General features: G+C 46.4%; 1 protein-coding gene across 1 annotated transcript in view; it reads right to left on the bottom strand.

Annotated features, from left to right (window-relative positions):
- Window positions 1–6,932: 6,932 nt before the first annotated feature.
- pex7 (peroxisomal biogenesis factor 7) overlaps window positions 6,933–22,637 on the bottom strand; it is a 130,973-nt gene continuing 115,268 nt past the window's right edge. The window contains exons 9-11 of the mRNA XM_085997513.1: window positions 20,759–20,764; window positions 11,948–12,047; window positions 6,933–8,273 (exon numbers count right to left, since the gene is read on the bottom strand). Coding sequence (XP_085853639.1) covers window positions 8,205–8,273; window positions 11,948–12,047; window positions 20,759–20,764 — 175 coding nt within the window. The 3' untranslated portion in view covers window positions 6,933–8,204. The remainder of the gene's footprint in view (window positions 8,274–11,947; window positions 12,048–20,758; window positions 20,765–22,637) is intronic.

The following is a 22,637-nucleotide window of genomic DNA, read 5'->3' on the forward strand; positions in this document are numbered from 1 at the left end:
GGGTCCTTGCCAGTCCTGCCCTTGAGTGCCTCGTACAGGAGCTGCATGAGCAGTGCTGCCTTAGGCACGAAACGGTGATAAAAGTTTACCATGCCTAGGAATTCCTGCAGGGCCTTTATGATCTGCGGGCATGGAAAGGATGTCACCGCCTCTACCTTCGCTTGCAAAGGAACCGCCCCCTCTGCGGTGATGCGATACCCCAGGAAATCGATTTGTTGCAGGCCAAACTGGCACTTAGCCGGGTTGATAATCAGGCCGTGTTGGCTGAGGCGTCGAAACAGGGAGCGTAGGTGGCAGAGATGTTCCTCTTTGGTTGAGCTGGCAATCAGAATGTCATCCAGATAGATGAAGATGAAGTTGAGGTCCCGCAGCACGAAATCCATCAGGCGCTGGAAAGCCTGGGCGGCGTTCTTTAAGCCAAACGGCATGCGCAGAAATTCAAAGAGGCCGAATGGGGTGATGACTGCGGTCTTCTGGACATCCTGTGGGTGCACTGGGACCTACTTATATATGTATAACTTACCTGTTAGGGCCGTTGTCCCTTTAACTTACCTTTTAGGGCCATTGCCCCTTTAAGACGCGCCTTAGCGTGCCGACGTCACGTCACGTACGACGTGACGTGCGGGAGGCGGCTGCCGGCCCGACTCGGCCCTCCAGAAAGGCCGCCAGCACAGCCCGGCCTCATCGATCAGCCGCCGGGAGCGACGTGATCTTCCGTTCTCGCGGCAAGCACCGGCTCAGCCTGGCCTCCACCGGACGAGGTCGACTTTGGAGAAGAAGTTGCTTCCTGCCAAATGGGCAGAGAAATCTTGGATGTGGGGGATCGGGTACCAATCCGGAGTGGTGGCGTCATTCAGGCGTCGATAGTCACCGCAAGGTCGCCATCCGCCACCAGGCTTCGGAATGATATGAAGGGGTGAAGACCAGGGACTATTCGACCGGCGAATAATCCCTAAACGTTCCATGGTGGCGAACTCCGCCTTTGCAACCGCCAGCTTGCCAGGATCCAGGCGCCGAGCTCGCGCGTGGACCAGGGGACCGTTGGTGGTGATGTGGTGTTCCACACGTTTCGTGGCTGTGGAGGAGAACGTGGGTCTCATCAGGTCGGGAAATTCTGCGAGCAGACGGGCGAACTCGTCGGGAGTCGGTAAAGCACAGGCGACCGTGCGGGACGTAGTGTTACTGCGGTAACGGGATGGAATTGAAGGTTGCCGCATTGATCAACCGCCGGTTTTTCACGTCGACCAGGAGGCTGTTGGCGCACAGGAAATCCGCGCCGAGAATGGGTTGAGAAACCTTGGCCGTAACGAACTCCCAGTGGAAACGTTGCCCCCCGAAGCAAACTTCCACACGCCATCTGCCGAACGTCCGAATCGCTCCGCCATTGGCCGCTTGAAGGGCGAGGCTGTGCTTCCCTGCCTGAACATCGAGGGGGGAAGCTGGCAATATGCTGCACTGCGCTCCGGTGTTGCACAGAAAACGATGGCCGGAGAGCGTGTCGGTAATGAAAAGCAGCTTGCCCGCGTTGCCGATCGCCATGGCGGCCACAGGGCGCTCATTAGACCCGTTCCTCATTATTCGCAGTAGTTTTTTGGGGGGGAAAGCTGCAGGGAGGACGGCACCGTCTTCTCTTCGCGCCGAACTGCGTGTGGTAGAAACACAGCCCTGTTGACTGACGAGCTGTGGCGGCGTCTGTGGGGGAGGGGCGCCTCGTGGCGGCTTCCGTGGGGGATGGGCACCTCGTGGCCGTGCAGTACTGCTGCGTGACCATGAATATTTTGACTGCCTCTGCCGCGAGTGCCGCACAGTCTTCTACCTCGGATCTGGCCAGGGCAGCTTGCACCTGCTCAGGCAGCTGGCTGAGGAATAGTTCCTGGACAAGGAAGCATTCGGGTTCGGAGCCCAGGAGTGTGAGCATTTGGCTCATCAATTCCAAAGGCTTGGCGTCCCCCAGCCCGGGCATGGCGAGCAATCAACGTGCGCGCTCTGATTTAGTGAGCCCGAATACTTGCAGCAACCGCGCCTTGATGGTATCATACTTGCCCTCCGTTGGAGGGTTCCTGAGGAGGCTGATGATCCGCGAGGCGGTGGAGCTTTCGAGTGCCGAGACCACGTAGAGGTATTTAGTTTGATCTGCAACAATGCCTCTCAGAGCGAACTGGGCTTCGACCTGGATGAACCACGAGGTCGCCTGCTGCTCCCAGAACTGCGGTAGCTTCAACGAAACGGCGTTGGCCGCAATGTAGTGTTCTTTTCGCGAAAAACTTTCGCAAAAGACGGGGTCACCAATGTAGGAATTGCCAAATTCCTATCTAAGAACTGAGGTCGACTCAGGCGATCAAATAAACAAGTTTTAATGCAGAACTAACGAGTTTAAACAGTTTGTCGAGATCGATACAGGAGAACCACGAAAACAGGTCTTTGCTGGTCGGAAGCTCCATGAGGACTGCCCGGACGGTCCCGTGGATGGCGTCATGACGTCATCACGTTTCTCCCGCGCTTGGGTGGTCACGTGATTAGCGGCATGACGTCATCGCGTTTACCCGCGCTTTGCCGCAGTCTTAAAGGGACCGCGCCCCGTGCATGCAAACAGTATGTACAAACACAGAAATCACTAACAGACTGGTACAGGCTTAGGTTGGAGTAAAACCTCGTTAAAGGGAATTATGTACAGTTGCTCAAAGTCCCTCAGTGGCTCTGCCACAGTATCTGTTTTTCCCATTCACTACCTCATCTGATTTTCAGTGATCTTTCTATCAAAGTTGATTTCCAGCCAGGTTTTGTGTATCTGCTTTTTGGTGCATGTATAATTGCTCATAAATGTATTAGCTGGTAAATGGCTTTTCAATAGACTGAACCATTTTGTAGAGATATTGGTCTGCCAGGGATCTTATGAAAATTTGGTGGCATTTACACAGGAGCAAGTTTGAGAATCTTTTTGCCATATACAAAAACAATACTGGCCAAAGTCAATAAGCCTTAATTTCATAAATGCCAGACTCTTGCTGCTTTCTCAGTTGAAAATTGAGATAATCCATCATTGGAAAGTCTACAGTTTTTGAAGAGAAAGTGAAAAGGGTCAGCTAAGTTTCTGGCTCCTGATCACTATTCAATGATCCCTGCTGGAACATACGTGTGCAGATATCATGTCAGAACAGGTTCAAGATCAGCTGTGATGTCCACATGGCCAATACTCAAGTTTAAACATGAAGGCCATTTGGGTAAGGTTATTGGAGGGTAGCTCATGGAATTGTACTCCAGCAAGAGTCAGCATTTCAGGGGTGGAAGGGGAAAATTAAAAGAAATTTTAAAGTTAAAAAATTTGCTTCTCCTTGCCAAATCTCCCATTCGCTTTCTCTCCTATTTTCATTTTTTAATCATATAATCTAACACAATCTATAAATTCCAACCGAGTTTCCTCTAAAAGAAGTAACTTTAAAATATTTTTCTTCTGGGACCAACTATCCAAAAAATTGGTCATTGATTGCCTACTTCAAATTACAGAATGGAGGGGAACTAAAACTCTGAACATTGATACAGACATGTCACAAATGAGACAGACACAAATTTTGATTCAAATTTCTAATGTTAAACTATTAAAGACAAATCGTGAGTTCCTCTCCTTTGTACCTCCATCCATGGCCATCCTTTGCCCTTTCAGCCCCCTCCCCCACCCTAGTCTTCGCCACTGCTTAAGACACCTTGTTCCAAATAAAAAAGTATACTTTAGCTTAATCTACAAGTTCAAGATGCAAATTAAAGCTACCTATAGAGCACATTGCCCATCCCCTGACCATGATTGTTCTGTGCTTTACCCGTGTTATTTTCAACAGCTGGGACTCTGCTTATGACACAAAACTTGGAAGTACAGTGAACAATGAGGAGGAGAGTGATAGACTTCAGGAAGACAGACAGGCTGGTGAAATGGGCGGACACGTGGCAGATGAAATTTAACGCAGAAAAGTGTGAAATGATACATTTTGGTAGAAAGAATGAGGATGACATATAAACTAAATGGTACAATCCTGAAGGGGGTGCACGAAGAGAGAGACGTGGGCGTACTTTTTGAGGATGTAACTGGTAAAATAGATAAGGGAGAACCAGTGGATGTGGTGTATTTGGACTTTCAAAAGGCTTTCGATAAGGTCCCGCATAAGAGATTAGCGTGTAAAGTTAAGGCACATGGGATTGGGGGCAAGGTATTGACTTGGATAGAGAACTGGTTGGCGGACAGAAAGCAAAGAGTTGGAATAAACGGCTCTTTTTCCGAGTGGCAGGCAGTGACTAGTGGGGTACCGCAGGGATCGGTCCTTGGACCCCAGCTGTTCACAATATATATTAATGATCTGGGCGAGGGAACTAGATGTAATATCTCCAAGTTTGCAGACGACACAAAGCTGGGTGGGCATGTGTGCTGTGAGGAGGATGCCGAGAAACTCCAGTATGATTTGGACAGGTTGGGTGATTGGGCAGAAGCATGGCAGATGCAATATAACGTGGATAAATGCGAGGTTATCCACTTTGGTGTCAAAAACAGGAAGGCAGATTATCTGAATGGCAATAGATTGGGAGAAGGGGAAGTGCAACGAGACCTGGGCGTCCTTGTGCACCAGTCGTTGAAGGTAAGCATGCAGGTGCAGCAGGCGGTTAAGAAGGCAAATGGCATGTTGGCCTTCGTAGTGAGAGGGTTTGAGTACAGGAACAAGGATGTCTTGCTGCAGTTGTACAGGGCCTTGGTGAGACCACACCTCGAGTATTCTGTGCAGTTTTGGTCGCCTTATCTGAGGAAGGATGTTCTTGCCATGGAAGGAGTGCAGCGAAGATTCACCAGGCTGATACCTGGGATGGCAGGAATGACGTATGAGGAGAGATTGGGTCGATTGGGCTTGTACTCGCTGGAGTTTATAAGAATGAGAGGGGATCTCATTGAAACTTATAAAATTCTAACAGGACTAGACACACGAGATGCAGGAAGGATGTTCCCGATGGCGGGGAGTCCAGAACCAGGGGTCACAGTCTAAGGATAAGGGGTAAGCCAATTAGGACAGAGATGAGGAGGAATTTCTTCACCCAGAGTGGTGAACCTGTGGAATTCTCTACCAAAGAAGACAGTAGAGGCCAATTCATTAAATATATTCAAGGAGTTAGATATATTTCTTAAGGCTAAAGGGATCAAGGGATATGGAGAGAAGGCAGGAACAGGGTACTGAATTTGGATGATCAGCCATGATCTCATTGAATGGTGGAGCAGGCTCGAGGGGCCGAATGGCCTACTCATGATCCTATCTTCTATGTTTCTATGTATATGTACACAAATCGTTGAAGGTGCAGGGTAGGTTGAGAAAGCAGTTAAAGAAGCATACTGGAACCTGGGCTTCATAAATAGAGGCATAGAGTACAAAAGCTAGGAAATTATGATGAACCTTTATAAAACACTGGTTCGGCCTCAACTGGAGTATTGTGTTCAATTCTGGGCACCGCACTTCAGAAAGGATGTGAAGGCCTTAGAGAGGGTGCAGGAAAGAGTTACAAGAATGGTTCCAGGGATGAGGGACTTCAGTTATGTGGATAGACTGGAGGAGCTGAGGTTGTTCTCCTTAGAGCAGAGAAAGTTGAGAGGAGATTTGATAGAGGTGTTCAAAATCATGAGGGGTCTAGACAGAGTAGATAGAGAGAAACTGTTCTCATTGGCGGAAGGGTCGAGAACCAGAGGACACAGATTTAAGGTGATTGACAGAAGAACCAAAGGTGACAGGAGGAAAAACCTTTTTACGCAGCAAGTGGTTATGATCAGGAATGGACTGCCTGAGAGGGTGGTGGAGGCAGATTCAATTGTGGTTTTCAAAAGGGAATTGGATAAGTACCTGAAGGAAGAAATTTTGCAGGAATACAGGGAAAGGGTGGGAGAGCGGGACTAGCTGAAGTGCTCTTGCAGAGAGCCGGCACAAGCTCAATGGGCTGAATGGCCTCCTTCTGTGCTGTAACCATTCTATGATTCTATGAATTAGGGATGGGCAATAAATGTTGGCCTTGCCAGTGATGCACACATCCCAGGAACGAAAAAAAAAATGTTTTTGCTGCCACAGTAACAGCAAGTGTAATGCACACACCATTATTATGTAAATAGCCCAGCAACTTGTGGCGAGGAAGAGAAACCCTGTGAATTGTGAATCGCCACAAGTTGCTGGACGATTTACGCCGCTCTGCCATTAGCATCATGAAAATGGCAGCTCGCCTTCAACCTCCCTGTGAGTTTCAAGAAATTGCTGCATTGCACATTAATTGCCAATTAAACGCACCATAGAAAGTTAGGGCTAGTACCTAACTGTGTAAGCACCTTTTTAATGATGAGATTTATGTTCCTGCAATGCCAATCAACCTCCCACACCCAGAATGTGAACAAGTGAAAATGTGGAGTCTCATTCCTGCAGGCAGTAAATTGTTTAGAGATTTTAAAAAATGTAACATTTCTTAATTTTTTTCTTACTGTTCCTTTGGCTCTTTTCTCTCTCTCTTAATCCAATCTTTCTTTCCCTCTATTTCTCTTTCTGTACCAGATTTAACTCTAATTCACCCTATTTCTTTCTCCTTCATTCCTCTGTTTCTTTCTCTATCCTCCAATTTCATTGGTTAAAGGGATAGACTATTGGTCCCGTCATTCACCAAGGTTCCAGATGCCCATTGTCAGCAATTTGCAGGGCAAAACATTTTAAGAGCTGAAGGGTGAGGGAAATAGTCTAACTAACGGGGCACACCGCGCGATGTCCCGCTCCAGCAAAATCTGGGCCCATATTCCCCTCCTTTGGCTAAACATATATATTTTTTTAATTACACCTCGGAAGCGTCTTGGGACGTTTTTCTAAGTTAAAGGCACTATATAAATGCAAATTGTTGTTGATGACAAGATAACCAAGGACAAGTTAATCTGAAAATGTGAGTTACTTTAGAATATTTATTAAAACATACATACATTTCATGTCAGCATTAACAAATTCAGGACAATTATATTTGTAAATGTAATAAGACAGGAACAATCTAAATATTCTGAAAAATGAAAAGCTCTTTTTGCAGCAGAGTTCAAATTAACATGATTTTCTTTCTTTGAACATAGAGAAAAAGTATTCAGAAAATCTGAAATTGTAATAATTCCCTGTCTTTTCCAGTAAATAAAGATTTAGTTATACTATTTAAAGAGGAGCAGGGAATTGTTCCCAAAGAATTAAACCAAGGACCCGTCTGCCTGTTTTAGTGGACATTCTGGGAGTACTGTTCAAAGTAGAGCAGGGTCTTCCCCTGGTATTCTGGCCAAAACCCCCCTCTCAGCCAACACTGTCAAAAACAGATTAATTGGTCATCCATTTCACAAGTTGGTTCAGCGCCAACCTCAAAGACACACTTCGTTCCACCAGAATTAAAATGTTCAATTTCCCACACCCGAGTAAGATTGACATAGTAGTATCAATTTGTGCTAATTATTTTATCTTGCAGCCCCTTGCCCATCAGGAACTAGATTGAATCTTCTCAAACTCCTTTCAGACCCTTACAGTCAGCAGAGAGGAGACTCTCATCAGGACCAGGTCCCAGAGGTGCCAAAGCCAATGTCTAGCCCCCACAAAACAAGATGAAGATAAATATGGTTTGAGCAGATCCTCATCGTTGACCCAAACATCAGGGTGAACCATATGACCTGAACAGCTTCTTATATTCAAACTTATTTCCTCAACTGTATAGTCTAACTGGCCCATAGTTTCCAACCTTCTCAATGGTTAGGTACTAGAAGTCATATTGAATTCAAATAAGAAATAATTTAAAAATAAATAGACCAACAACCAATATTGAATTTCATCCACCACTTTCTCAAGTACTCTGTAATGTAAACAGATAAAATAGAATTGTTGCAGTTCCCATTTCTCAATCTTTACAGTAATTTAAAATACAAGATATTAAGTTACTAAAATATAAAAACTCTTAATTATTCTTTCACTTCAAGTGCAAGTTAACACATGCAAAAACACTTCAAACTCTACATCCAGCCAAATATATAATATTAATTAAATTGGTGAAGAGCTTTACAAATTCACTGAATATAATAGTTTACTTTGTACGGGTTCCAAAATGTTGCATATATACACAAATGAATCAAACAATAATCTTGAGCACTTTTCTCAGGACATGATGTTCTAAATCTTCCAGTGATGCCAAGTTTAATGACTAACTGTAAGGCAAGCTGGAGTATAGATCTTCACTGTCTCATCCCAGGCACAGTCTGCAACCTGTAATGAAAGCATGACAAAAGCCCTGAGTTAGCAGTTTTTCCACACACTACCCAACAGTTTTTCCACACACTACCCAGCAGTTTTTCCACACACTACCCATCTAAAAACAGTTAATAAGATACCAAATCAGATTACGAAGAAGGCAAACCAAAATTGAATATTGGGAATGGTATAATGTCCAATTAATAAGTAAAATTACATCAGCGTTTGGGATGTTGATGGAAAATTAAACAAAAAAAAAATCTTCCATTTAGCCAGTCAGCACTTTTTGACTTCAATCCTTCATGATGCCATGCACATTGCACTCTACTGGATTAGCATATCAGTGGAAAAACAAAACTAAGCTTCCCCAAAACTGGTTGCACACTGCATTACAATATATAGGTTCTACACATTGAATCAAAAAATCTGATGCATCAGGCTACCTTTAAAAGAAAAGATAGACTGGAGGGATGTTAACAGCGGTGTCCCTCAGGGGTCAGTGTAGATTGAACAGACAGATCTCAAATGGAATTTAATGCAGAGAAATGCGAGGTGACACATTTTGGGAGGAAGAATAAGCTGAGAACACATACAGTAGATGGTGAAGCTTCCTAATGAGTAGAGCAGTACAGAAACCTAGGGGTTCCGATACAAGAATCTTTAAAAGTGGGAGGACCAATTGATAAAGCTGTTAAAAAAAGCATATGGGATCCCAGGTTTTATGAATAACAGTATAGTGTAGAAACACAAACATGTTGGCCCAGAAATTCGGGTCAGAGGCTTCCCGCGGGTGCAAGCCTCCGACCTGCGCTTACCTAGCGCGCCGGCCGTTGTGCTGTGGGCCCACGCGGGATTCCGATCCTGGGCCTCCTCCAACTGCCAGCGCCCAGTGCTTGCGTATCCCAGGGGCGCAGTTAGTTCGAAGCGTCCCCTGGGATCACGTGGGCCATGGAGAACCAATGGTAGCAGGGAATGCCCATTCATAAATTTGACAGGAGGAGCTGTCAAAACTATAAATACAAATCAGCCCCAAAACATAACTAAAACTTCAAATAAAATTTTAAAAAACACATTTTTAAAATAACTATAAATTACATAAAATAACTATTTTAAACAATAATTTAAATTTTTGAAAAAATTAATTACAGTTTCTAACGGGGCTAAAAATAAACTTACCTTTCTTTAAAGTATTTAAAAATAATAAACCTGTGGAGAAAATATTTTAATTTTACTTAATTCACCACTTACCTTGTTAAAAGCAGGCCTTGCGGCTACTTTTTTTAAAAAGTGCAACCCCTGGAGACTTACCCTCCTGGAGAAACCTGCAAAAAAAAACGTAAGTTCCAGGCGCACGTGCTGCCTCTCCGGCACACGCGTTCGAACTGTGAACCCCTTCCTTTAAGGGAACGGAAGTTCCAGTTTCCTGCACATGCACGAAACCAGCACTTTCGTTGGGCCTACGCGTGAGTACTCTGCGCGTACTCACCCGTGGGTACTCTGCGCGTACTCACCCGTGGGGACCATAATTTCTGGGCCAATGGTAACCCTATACAAATCACTGGTTAGGCTTCGCCTAGAATTTTGTGTCCAGTTTTTGGTACCTTACTTTCGGAAGGGTGTCAAGGCCATGGAGATGGTGCAGAAGAGATTCACGGAGATGATATGAAGGATGAGAAGCTTTAGTTATGAGCAAAGACTAGAGAAATTGGGATTTTTTCAGCAGAACAATGATGATTAAGAGACCTGACGGAGGTACTCTCCACTTCCACTGTGTTGAAATTCTGCCCTCCAAAATCCAAGAATCTAAGGGCTTCTAAGTAAAGTCATATTTATAACAGTCATAGAGTCATAACGGCACAGAAGGAGGCCATTCGGCCCATCGAGTCCGTGCCAGCTCTCTGTAGAGCAATCCAGTCAGTCCCATTCCCCTGCTCTATCCCCGGAGCCCTGCAGGTTTATTTCCCTCAAGTGCCTATCCAGTCTCCCCTTGAAAACATTGAGTGTCTCCACTAGTTGGCTCTTCAACGTACTGGTCTAAAAAAAAACATCTCGCACACTCCAGGAATTCATCCTCCACGGTATCATTGCTAATTTCGTTTGGCCAGTCTATATGTAGATTTCAGTGAGTTGACTCACTCCTACACCCATCTCTCCTTCCATCAACAAAATAAAAAATGATCAGAAATAACCAAAAATTAAAATTCAAAAACTACAACTGCATCCTTTCATCATCTGCATTCTCAATTAATTGCCCGACTACATTGCAGCAACTCACTGTCCCTTCGCCCACCTTTTTTACCGTACAAAGTGTGGCCGATGAAATCTAACCACCCACGCTTTTCTTAATCCTGTTTGTTCATTTTGATAAGTCTCCAGTAAATGCTGCCAACAGCCAGCTCTCCATTAATTCATTAAGGGGCTCTACATCGGATCCATTAACTGATTTAATTTTGCTTCTATGACTGCTGTCTCCAATTCATCACCAGGCTTTATCCTCAGCCCCAAGGGACCTTTCACAGTATGCTTGGGACAATCTGATAAATCAACTGTAGATTATGGAGGTAAATTCACTAACTTTTTGTTTCTTCCTGGTGAAACAAGGGGAGAGCTGGAGTACAGGAAGAGAGTTTAATTCTCTTTTCTGTACACACACACACAGACTGCTTTTCCAACTAGGCACATAAATCTGACCCGATCACTATTTGTGTCATGTTGACAGGCAGAATAAAATTCAGTGTGTAGCTGCATTTTCTTTGTGGTAATAGCGTTACCATTTTGCACACTCATATTTCACCAGTCAAGTGCAAACATTGTCCTAGCACCTATTCACATCTTTGTATTCTTTGTGATACAGTTGAGGTGACGCATGGCCAATTATTGCTCTACAGACTTGAGCACCTGTTCCAAATTGGACAGATTGTTTATTTCAAGCATTCACTCGGATGGCATTTTTAAAAGCTCATGTAGGCATTAGTGAGAAAAATACTACCGCTAAATACGTTTCTAAAGGTTTTCTTTTCCAGTTTCCTCCCCTCCTCTTCTGAAGCCTCTTGCTGAGGTGACAGCCCTTACCGCCTTGCCCAAATAGTAACTATTCACGTGAGCCCAGTTAGCAGGTTATTTGACTGTGGAAGGCATCACAACCAAACCCAATTGTGACATGCTCGCTTATTTTCCAGTAGGAGTCGATGGATAATGTTCAGGAGTAGATACCATGGCTCATTTCCCCCACCACCCTAATGTGCTGCTCCAACTGAGATCAGCACCAACTCGAAATCAAACCTTCAACTGTTCTGGTCTGCATGGCACAGTGCCACATCAAGCAGTACATTTATTTATTAAGCTGATGAGGCAGCTAATAATATTTCATGAAAAAAGTTCAGCTGATGTTTCAGTTAATCGAACACATAAGAGTAATCTATGCAGCCAAATGGTCAACCTTCTTTTATCCGCTCTGTTGTTTTATGCTGATGGCACTAATTAACCAAGATCTGAAGAACATTACATTTAGCTGTGGAGTAATAAAAGGTGTACAAGCTGAAAAAATGTGTTGTTTCAATTTGTTTCACAATGCGGTTTCCCTGCAGCATTTCTGGTCTGCTATTTGTTCCAAACCAGGGATCTGGAACTTGTTTATAGGTTTTGGATTAATTCATTTCGATCAACTGTAGAAGTAGTTAGGCACGTACCTGACCAGGGATATGCAAGCTGAAATCAAGGCCACATACAAATTCTGTGTGGTGCTCCACTGTTTCAAGTACTGAGTCAGGCTTGGAAACATCCCAAAACCTATGAATGAAAACAAATAAATGCAATTAGAGTAATTGAATGGACTTAAAATCATATTTTAAAGTTATGACGCAGTTAGTACACCATTGAACAAACTGACCCATGTGATGTGTAACTTATTCAGTTATTAAAGCCGCTGCTGATGCAGATACCCAAAAACGAACAATGATGGACAGGTAAAGACCCCCTGGTCCATTGAGCCTGTCCCACACAATTGCGATAACCTTGTGTTTCACAATATACACTCCACCCCACCCGAAACCATGTGATCTCCTAGGTGAGGCAAAAAACCAAAAAAAAAAGTCAATTTGTTGGGGGGAGGGAAGAGAAATCTGCAAAATTCCTCTCTGACCCATCTAGGCGATCGAAACAAGCCCTGGAGATCACTCTAGCTCTGTAAGAGGTGATCTCCACCCCAGCCAGAAACAGGTCCAGCTCTCACTTGAAGGAATTCAGCGAATCAGCATCCACTGCATGAGATGGCAGCCTGTTCCAGAGGTCCACTTTTCGCTGGGCAAAGAACCACTTCCTGACATCTAACCTAGATCTGGCCTTACACAACTTAAATTTGTGACCCCTGGTCCTCCCTAACCTATTTAATTGGAACAAACTGTCAACTGGAATACAATCTATTCCCTTCATTATTTTATAAACCAATCAGATCACCTCTAAGTCTACACTTCACTAAAGTGTAGAGTCCCAACTCTTTTAGCCTATCTTGATAAGATGCTTTAAACTGGGAATTAATCTACTGGCCCTCCTCTGCACCCTTTCCGAAGCCTCAATATCACCCACCATGTGACACCACCAAAATTGGACACAGTATTCCAAGTGCGGCCTGACCAAGGTCTTATACAAGGACAAAATAGTATGAAAAAAAAATACTGCAGATGCTGGAAATCTGAAATAAAAACAGAAAATGCTGGAAATACTCAGCAGGTCAGGCAGCATCTGTGAAGAGAGAAACAGAGTTAATGTTTCAGGTCGATGACCTTTCGTCAGAACTGGAAAAAAGCAGGAAATGGAACAGATTTTTAAGCAAGTGTAGGGGCTAGGAAATGGGGGAAGGGATGAAAGAACAAAAGGGAAGGTCTGTGATAGGATAGAAGGCAGGAGAGGTTAAGAGATATTCAAGGCGAGACGAGATGGTAATGGGACAGGTTAAGAAACAAAGGATGGCTCTAGATGAAGTGTAAAGTACGCTGGCAGAATGAAAGACAGCTGCCATGTGGGAGAGAAGAAAAGAAGGCACAAAAAGTGTGGATAAAAAATATATATGTGATAGGGGCCGAGGTTATGATCTGAAATTGTTGAACTCTATGTTGAGTCCAGAAGGCTGTAAAGTGCCTAATCGAAAGGTGAGGTGCTATTCCTCGAGCTTATGTTGAGCTTCAGTGGAACAATGCAAGAGGCCGAGGACGGTGAGGTCTGAGTGGGAGTGGAGCGGTGATTTAAAGTGACAGGCGACCGGAAGCTCGGTGTCCCCCTTACAGATTGAATGGAGGTGTTCCGCAAAGCGGTCACCCAATCTGCGTTTGGTCTCCCCAATGTAGAGGAGACCACATTGTGAGCAGCAAATACAGTATACTAAATTGCAAGTAAATTGTTGTTTCACCTGGAATGGGTGTTTGGGGCTCTGGACAGTGGGAAGGGGAGAGGTATAAGGACATGTGTTGCATCTCCTACGCTTGCACGGGAAGGTGCCGGGTGAAGGGGGAGGGGTGTTGGGGGTGATAGAGGAGTGGTGTAGGGTGTCGCGGAGGGAGTGGTCCCTACAGAATGCTGAAACGGGAGGTGAGGGGAAGATGTGTTTGGTGGTGGGATCACGCTGGAGGTGGCAGAAATGGCGGAGGATGATCCGTTGAATGTGGAGGCTGGTGGGGTGAAAGGTGAGGACAAGGGGAACTCTATCGTGGTTCCGGGAGGCAGGGGCAGGAGTGAGGGCAGAAGTGCGGGAGACAGAACGGACACGGTCAAGGGCCGTGTCAACCACTGTAGAGGGGAATCCTCGGTTGAGGAAAAAGGAAGACATGTCAGAAGCACTGGTATGGAAGGTGGCATCGTCAGAGCAGATGCGGCAGAGACGGAGAAACTGGGAGAATGGAATAGAATCCTTACAGGAGGCGGGGTGGGAGGAAGTGTAGTCCAGGTAGCTGTGGGGGTCAGTGGGCTTGCAGTGAATGTTTGTCAATCTAGTATGCCTCGTCTTGTACTCAATTGTCCTATGGATACACCCCAACACCCTATTTGCTCTAGCTATCGCTTCACGGCATTGTTCATGTACCTTTAAAGATGTATGCACTAGAATGCCTGTGTCTCTTTCTGTCTCTACCTTCTTTAATGATTATCCCTGAAGGGTGTATGAATGTTGAGCATTTGCCCTGCCCACATGCATAACACTTCACTTATCCAAGTTATATATCAAAGGAGGCATGTATGTGCAAATATAAGTACCTAGTATTTCTGTCTGGTGAAGAATAAAATAAATGGTACAATATTTCAGCACATTTCACACTTGATCAAGCAGCATGTAATAATAAAACACTTTAAGTTGCACAAACCGCAAATAGTGAAATAAGATTTACAAAGACCTAGACTGCAACACTTTGCTAGGCATCAGAGATACAAGATATCTTGTGCTGGATGTCAACTCCTCTGAATTTGAGAGGTGAAAGAATTTTCTTTCAGATTTGTGCCATTGAAATGTTTTGAGATGTGTGTTTTCTCTTTCAGCAGTGAACATTATAGAAATTTATTTCTTCAGCTGAATCTGTAGTCATATCTTACTCTCACCTCAGTGGTGTGTGCCAATTTCAGTACCACAGAATCTTTCCTTTTAGTTATTATTCATTCTCAGGATGTGGGTGTTACCGGCAAGGTTGGCATTTATTGCCCATCCTTAGTTCCACTGAGAACGTGGTGATGGGCCTTCTTCCTGAACCACTGTATTAGTAGTGGTTTGATGCAACTGAATGAAGTGGTCCAGCAAGCCAGAGGGCAGTTAAGATTCAACCATGCTGGTGTGGGACTGAGTTCATGTATAGGCCGGACAGCGGGTCGAGTAAGGACAGTAGGTTCCATTCCCTAAAGGGCATTAGTGAACCAGTTGGGTTGTTATGACAATCCAACAGCTTCATGGTCACTTTTACTGATATCAGCTTTTTATTTCCAGATTTAATAAAAAAATGAATTAAAATCCTCAAACTGCTGTGATGGGATTAGAGCTCACAGTCTCTGCATTATTAGTCCAGGCCTCTGGATTATGAGTACAGTAACATAGCTACTACACTACCATATTCCATTTGATGAGTTTGAAACCATTTTCAAGATAACTTTCCAAAATTTATGCTGAAAGTCTATTTTATAATCAATGCATCATTTTTATTTTGATAGAATTAATCAAACTAATTATTATATACACTTAAAATGATAAATGATCGGCAACTACTGCTGGCTCGTTAAACTTTTACAACCCTTAACTATTACCAAAGTTTAATTTTAGAAGTCTGTTTTAGCGTGCTTTTAAACCAATAAAATAATCAACATACAGCTAGCAGCAAGTTACTGAGTATGCTTAAGGTTTGTGTGTTTCCTTAGACAGATATTAGACCTACTTTAAAGGTCCAGTTTCAGCCTTACCCCTGGGTACCCAAAGCTCCCACAAAATGTTACCTTATCCAAACATTCAGAGCCCCAGAGAATACACATTACTGTTTTTACTGACCTCATGCTGGTATAGCAATGTTTGTAACTAAACAGTGCAAGAAGTGTTGGATTTTTTATGAACCAAAAATTGGAAGTACAAAATCTTGACATAACTAGATTGATGACTTTTTTCTCTTTATGTATTTGGCTAATTTACTTTCTCCCCCCCCCCCCCCACCGATTCATTTACATTCTGCAACACAGCCAGCTGGATAAGCACTTTTTTCAATTGAACTAAGTACGAGAGCATGTTATGGATTTTCTTACATGGACTAGGTCCAAAAAAAGTTTGCTATGCAGCTTAGGAGAGTACAGCTCTTCAGGGCTCCCCAAGTGAAGACTTTACAACCAGTAAGATGTCTGAGCACTTGTCACCAATGGAACTTGAATGTTCAATAATGAAGAATTTAACTCATGCGTACCATCTGACTACGACCATCGTCAATTTGTGTAAAGATGCTTTGGCCCTTTAGCATGATCATATCATTTTACGGATCACATTAGCTAACAATTTTAAAAAATTGTAGTCCGATTGCTAAAGTCAGTTTATAAAGTAAAGCAACCGTGTCAATATTTATATAATTAAACAACTAACGTTTAGTGTATGTCAACAGGACTCAGAAGAATTTCTGTTGCATGTGAGATGTGTCACAAAAGCAAAGTGTTCATCACACTTGATATCCTGATTAACAGCAACAGAGCACCATAGATTCAGGAGGCTATGGAAACCTTGCTGCAGCAGATGAGGGAAACCTTGCTGCAGCAGATGAGGGAAACCTTGCTGCAGCAGATGAGGGAAACCTTGCTGCAGCAGATGAGGGAATCCCTCTCCGTCCTCTCCCCCGCCCCCCCCCCCCCCCGGGGCCACTGGATCAGCCTGGAGAGTTTTTGGGGGGAATTGGCACGATGTTGCTAGTCACGTAAATATCAACAGCACTGTACAGAGATCCTGGATTTAGTACTGGAAGATGTTCAATGATCTCACCAGAACTGGCAAGGTACGAGATTGCAGTGTGATTTCATAGTTGTGCTGTGCAGCAACTGTTACGGGCATGAAGTATTCCTACCTATCCACACATTCCTACAGTATCTGTGCTCACCAACACCCCCAAAAACAACGTTTTAAATAGCAGCAGTAAGTTAGTGCCTGTCCTTGAACTAACTCTATATTTTCAAATATATAATCTTTCTTTCAAAAGCTCAAACAAGAGCAATACAAATGCAACAGCAAAACAGAGTGTGGTTCTAGATCCTCCACAGCACTGCACTTCTAAACATCCCGTTAGAAATCCAATTTGCCCAGGACCAGAAATCTCCACCCGGCACGTATCTCAGCCTCCCAAGAGCAGCTGAAATACTGCTGCATAATTATATCCTGGCACTCAGTGCCATTTGTGAAAATGCTACCTGGAAAATAATTTCCTCAGATACTTTCCAGCCATGAAGAAAGTGAAATTAAATAAGTTGCAACAAACGATGTACTTCCTTCAGTTGAAAGTCAGATCATAACTTCACAATCTTCCACTCAATAATAACAACCTGCGTTGAAATTGTAGAAAAAATACTGCAGACGAAAGGTCATCGACCTGAAACGTTAACTCTGTTTCTATCTCCACAGATGCTGCCTGACCTGCTGAGTGTTTTCAGCATTTTCTGTTTTTTGCGTTTATATAGTGTTCCTCACATTGAAGAGCATCTCTGAATGTTTTACAGGGAGGAAAAGGAGGATGCCAAGCTGGAGACAAGAAAATGTTAGAAGTGGAGTAATGAAGAGGCTTTTGAAGAAAGGGAGAAGGGTCGTAAGGCAAAGTGGTTTTGGAAGTGCTTTCTAAACAGCAGGAAATGAAAAATAGTCCGCAATAGTGAAGCAATGGAAAACTGGAGACCAGCAGTGATCCCGAGTCAGAGAATGATGTAATCATACATTACAGAAGGAAGCCATTTAGCCCATCATACTTGTGTTGGTTCTTTGTGAGAGCTATCTTTCATCCCATTTGCCATTCTTTCCCCATAAATTTTACATTTTTCCCCAAAATATTTATCTACTCCCTTTTTAAAAGCTAAAATTAATCTTAAATTGTGCCCTTTTCAGTTACTGACTCATCAAACCGTGGAAATAGTTGAAGAAGCAGAGGATGCAGGTCGAACCTATAGCTGAAGGTCACTCAGTTAAGGGGAAGTAAACTGTGGAGACTTTGAAAATGAGGATGAAGACTTTGAAATCGATGCACTGGGGTACAGTGGAGATTGGTAATGGTGAGTGATATGCCTATCAATTAGTCCAATAAAAGGCGACGAGTTAAGAACGTAACTGAAGGTTTTTATTGGCTAAATAACAGAGCCCACCCTCGTGGGTGATCCGATCCAACAGGGAGGAATACTAGCCAGTCAGCTACCTTTATACCTGGGCAGGTAATGGGCGGAGTCGGAGGTGGTCAGCCCAGGTATAACAGTGCGACAAGAGGCGACCTCGTGTAGTGATGTGACAGTGAGAACAGTGAGAACAATATACAGTGATAACTATAACAGTGGTTTACCACATTCACCCCTTGTTTAGATTAGAGTCCGGCGGGGTGAAGTGTATTACCAGCTCTGGTATGTCAGTCTGTCCGGAGGCTTCGTTAGCCTCTCCGATCGTCGCAGCGGCGGTGTTACATTATCCGGTGTTAAAGCTGGTGTCTGCGTAGTCGGCAAAGGCTCGTGGGGTTCCGGCATGCCGTCTACCTCGGCTGGACTCGGGGGGTTGGGAGGGGGGGGTGAGGGTGCGAGGTCTCGTAAGGAGACAGTGTCCTCCCGTCCGTCTGGGTAAGCCACATAGGCGTACTGGGGGTTGGCGTGCAGGAGGTTCACCTTCTCGACCAGGGGGTCCGTTTTATGGGCCCTCACGTGCTTTCGCAGCAAGACGGGTCCCGGAGAGGTCAGCCAGGTTGGTAGGGTGGTTCCCGTAGTCGACTTCCTGGGGAAGACAAACATTCGGGCATGGGGGGTGGTGTTAATGGCAGTGCAAAGTAGTGACCGGATGGAGTGCAGCGCAATCGGGAGGACCTCTTGCCAGCGGGAGGTTGGGAGGCCCTTAGACTTTAAGGCTAAGAGGGTGGCCTTCCATACCGTCGCGTTCTCTCTTTCCACCTGGCCGTTCCCTCGGGGGTTGTAGCTGGTGGTCCTGCTTGCTGCAATACCCCTCTCCAATAGGAACTGACGGAGTTCCTCGCTCATGAAGGAGGCGCCCCGGTCACTATGTATATAGTTCGGGAACCCGAACAAGGCGAAGAGTTTGTTCAGGCATTTAATGACCGTGTTACTGGTCATGTCTGGGCAGGGGAAGGCAAAGGGGAAACGGGAGTACTCATCAACGATGTTGAGGAAGTACACATTACGGTCGGATGACGGTAGGGGCCCCTTGAAGTCGATGCTCAGACGCTCGAAGGGGCGGGTGGCCTTGATCAGGCTTGCTCTGTCCGGCTTATAGAAGTGCGGTTTGCACTCAGCACAGATCTGGCAGTTCCTGGTCATGGTCCTGACCTCCTCGATGGAGTATGGCAGGTTGCGGGCCTTAATGAAATGGTAGAGTCTGGTGACTCCGGGGTGGCAGAGGTCATTGTGGAGGGTCTGAAGTCTATCACTTTGCGCGCTGGCGCATGTAATGCGTGAAAGAGCATCAGGGGGGTCGTTCAGTTTACCGGGCCGGTACAAGATCTCATAATCATAGGTGGAAAGCTCGATTCTCCACCTCAAGATTTTGTCGTTCTTGATCTTGCCCCTCAGCTTGTTATTAAACATGAAGGCAACCGAGCGTTGGTCGGTGAGGAGGGTAAATCGTTTGCCTGCCAAGTAGTGCCTCCAGCGCCGTACTGCCTCCACAATTGCCTGGGCTTCCTTCTCGACCGACGAGTGTCGGGTCTCGGGGCCCTGTAGGGTCCTTGAGAAGAAGGCTACCGGCCTACCCTCCTGGTTAAGGGTAGCGGCTAGGGCGAAGTCGGATGCATCGCTCTCCACTTGGAAGGGGATTGACTCATCCACTGCGTGCATTGTGGCCTTGGCTATGTCTCCCTTAATGAGGGAGAAGGCCGCGCACGCCTCTTCCGTGAGGGGGAAGGATGTGGTTTTCAGGAGGGGTCTGGCTTTGTCCGCATAATTGGGTACCCATTGGGCATAGTAGGCGAAAAGCCCCAGGGTTCTCCTAAGTGCTTTTGGACAGTGGGGGAGGGGTAGCTCCATGAGGGGGCGCATTCTTTCGGGGTCGGGGCCGATGACTCCGTTCTCTACTACACAGCCAAGGATGGCAAGGCGCGCTGTGTTAAACACGCATTTCTCCTTATTGTAGGTGAGGTTCAGCCGTTGGGCCGTACGGAGGAATTTCTCCAGATTCACGTCGTGGTCCTGCCGGTCGCGGCCGCAGATGGTGACGTTATCTAGGTAGGGGAATGTGGCCTGCAGTCCGTTCTGGTCAACCATCCGGTCCATCTCCCTTTGGAAGACCGAGACCCCGTTGGTGACACCGAAGGGGACCCTAAGGAAGTGGTATAGGCGCCCATTCGCCTCGAAGGCGGTGTACTGGCGGTCCTCGGGGTGGATAGGGAGTTGGTGGTAGGCCGACTTAAGGTCGATGGTCGAGAATACGCGGTATTGTGCAATCTGATTGACCATGTCAGATATGCGGGGAAGGGGGTATGCGTCCAGCTGGGTGTATCTGTTTATGGTCTGGCTGTAGTCGATGACCAGGCGATTTTTATCGCCGGTCTTAACGACCACGACCTGGGCACGCCAGGGGCTGTTGCTCCCCTCGATGATGCCCTCCTTCAGGAGACGCTGCACCTCAGAGCTAATGAAAGCTCTGTCCCCAGCGCTGTACCGCCTGCTCTTGGTAGCGACGGGTTTGCAGTCGGGGGTGAGGTTAGCGAACAGGGAAGGTGGCGGCACCTTGAGGGTGGATAGGCTGCAGGTGTTACGCGGTGGGCGGTTTAACCTTCGCTGGTTGTCGACTGTGAGTGGGGGGAGGGGTCCACCGTATGCTAGGGTTACACTTTGGAGGTGGGATTGGAAGTCCAGCCCTAGTAGGACGGCAGCGCAGAGCTGGGGGAGGACGAGGAGTTTAAAGTTTTTATACTCTGTACCCTTAACCGACAAGGTCACAGCACAGTAGCCGCTAATGTCCGTGGCGTGGGACCTCGATGCCATCGAGATTCGGTTGCGCGTTGGCAGGACAGGGAGGGAGTAGTGGCTCACCGTGTCTGGGTGGATGAAGCTCTCCGTGCTTCCGCTGTCGAACAGGCAGGTCGTGGCGTGGCCGTTTACTTTGATGTCCATCATCGACTTGGACAGGTGGTGTGGGCGGGCTTGATCCAGAGTGACGGAGGCTAGCGTGTAGGTAAGCGAGTCGTTGTCGTCTGCGGGCGAGGCGGTCGTCGGGTCCGGGGGCCCGGTGGCAGTCGGGCGTGGTGTGTAAAATGGCGTCTCCCACGAGGTAGGACAAAATGGCGGAGAAGATGGCTGCCCCCATAACTCACATGAGGCACTATTGGGGTCGGTTGCCTTGATCAAAGATGGCCGCCCCCATGACTCACGTGTGGGGATACTGGCCTCAGTTGCCGTGAAAGAAGATGGCCGCCCCCACAGTTCGCATGAGGCACTGCTGGCCTCTGAAGATCCGCTCCTGCAGGCCTTAGAGAAGTGGCCTTTCTTCCTGCAGGTTGTGCAGGTAGAGTTCCTGGCTGGGCAGCGCGACCTCGGGTGCTTCTCCTGGCCGCAAAAGAAGCAGCCGGCGGCCCGATCGCGGGTGCCCGATGTCGGAGCCGGTACCGGGGGTGGCGGGCCCGGTCGGGTCCGGGACGCCGACGCTGAGGTAGGTCCCGGGGGCGGCGCTGCGAAGGGTATTGCGGTAGGGGTCGGGCCCGAGTCCCAGGGTCGCGAGCAGTACCTGGAAAACGCCTCCTGGTCCTGATGGGCCACCTCCAGGGAGAGAGCGAGGGCTTCAGCTTTGTCCAGGTCGAGGTCTTTAGCTTCAAGCAGTCTTTGACGTGAGTAGTCGGACCGTAGGCCTTTCACAAAGGCATCGCGGATATTATCTTCCGTATTTTCAACAGCCGTCACCGCTTTAAAGTCACAGTTCCTGCCGAGTGCTCTTAGCGCCCGTAAAAATTCAGCTACAGACTCTCCTGGCTGTTGCGGGCGGGATCTTAGGAGGTGCCTGGTGTACATGTAATTTACCGGGCTGCGGTACTGCTGTTTCAGTAGGTTGATAGCGGCCTCGTACGTAGTCGTGTCCTGTATGAGTGCGTATACTCTCGGGCTCGCTTGGGCGTTCAGAAGTCTTAGTTTGGATCTCTGCGGGGCGCCGGATTCTTCCAGGTAGGATTCGAAGCAGTCCAGCCAGTGTTTGAAGTTGAGGGCTGCGTTTGGTGCCTGTGGGTTTAGATCCAGGTATGGTGGTTTCAAGGCTTGCAGCCAAGCCGGCTGGTGTGGCCCGTTGTCTGGAGGCTGCTGTTGCTGTGCTGCTGGGTGAGCTCCTTGCTGTTGCTGTTCATTATCAGACATCTTTAAAATTTAGCCAATAAAATTGATATGCCTATCAATTAGTCCAATAAAAGGCGACGAGTTAAGAACGTAACTGAAGGTTTTTATTGGCTAAATAACAGAGCCCACCCTCGTGGGTGATCCGATCCAACAGGGAGGAATACTAGCCAGTCAGCTACCTTTATACCTGGGCAGGTAATGGGCGGAGTCGGAGGTGGTCAGCCCAGGTATAACAGTGCGACAAGAGGCGACCTCGTGTAGTGATGTGACAGTGAGAACAGTGAGAACAATATACAGTGATAACTATAACAGTGGTTTACCACAGTGAGAATGATGGATGAGCAGGACTTTATGGGAGAGTGGACTTGGGCT

Source organism: Somniosus microcephalus, chromosome 9, assembly GCF_052327205.1.
Source record: "Somniosus microcephalus isolate GS21.2 chromosome 9, FLI_Smic_1.0, whole genome shotgun sequence".
NCBI lineage: Eukaryota > Metazoa > Chordata > Chondrichthyes > Squaliformes > Somniosidae > Somniosus > Somniosus microcephalus.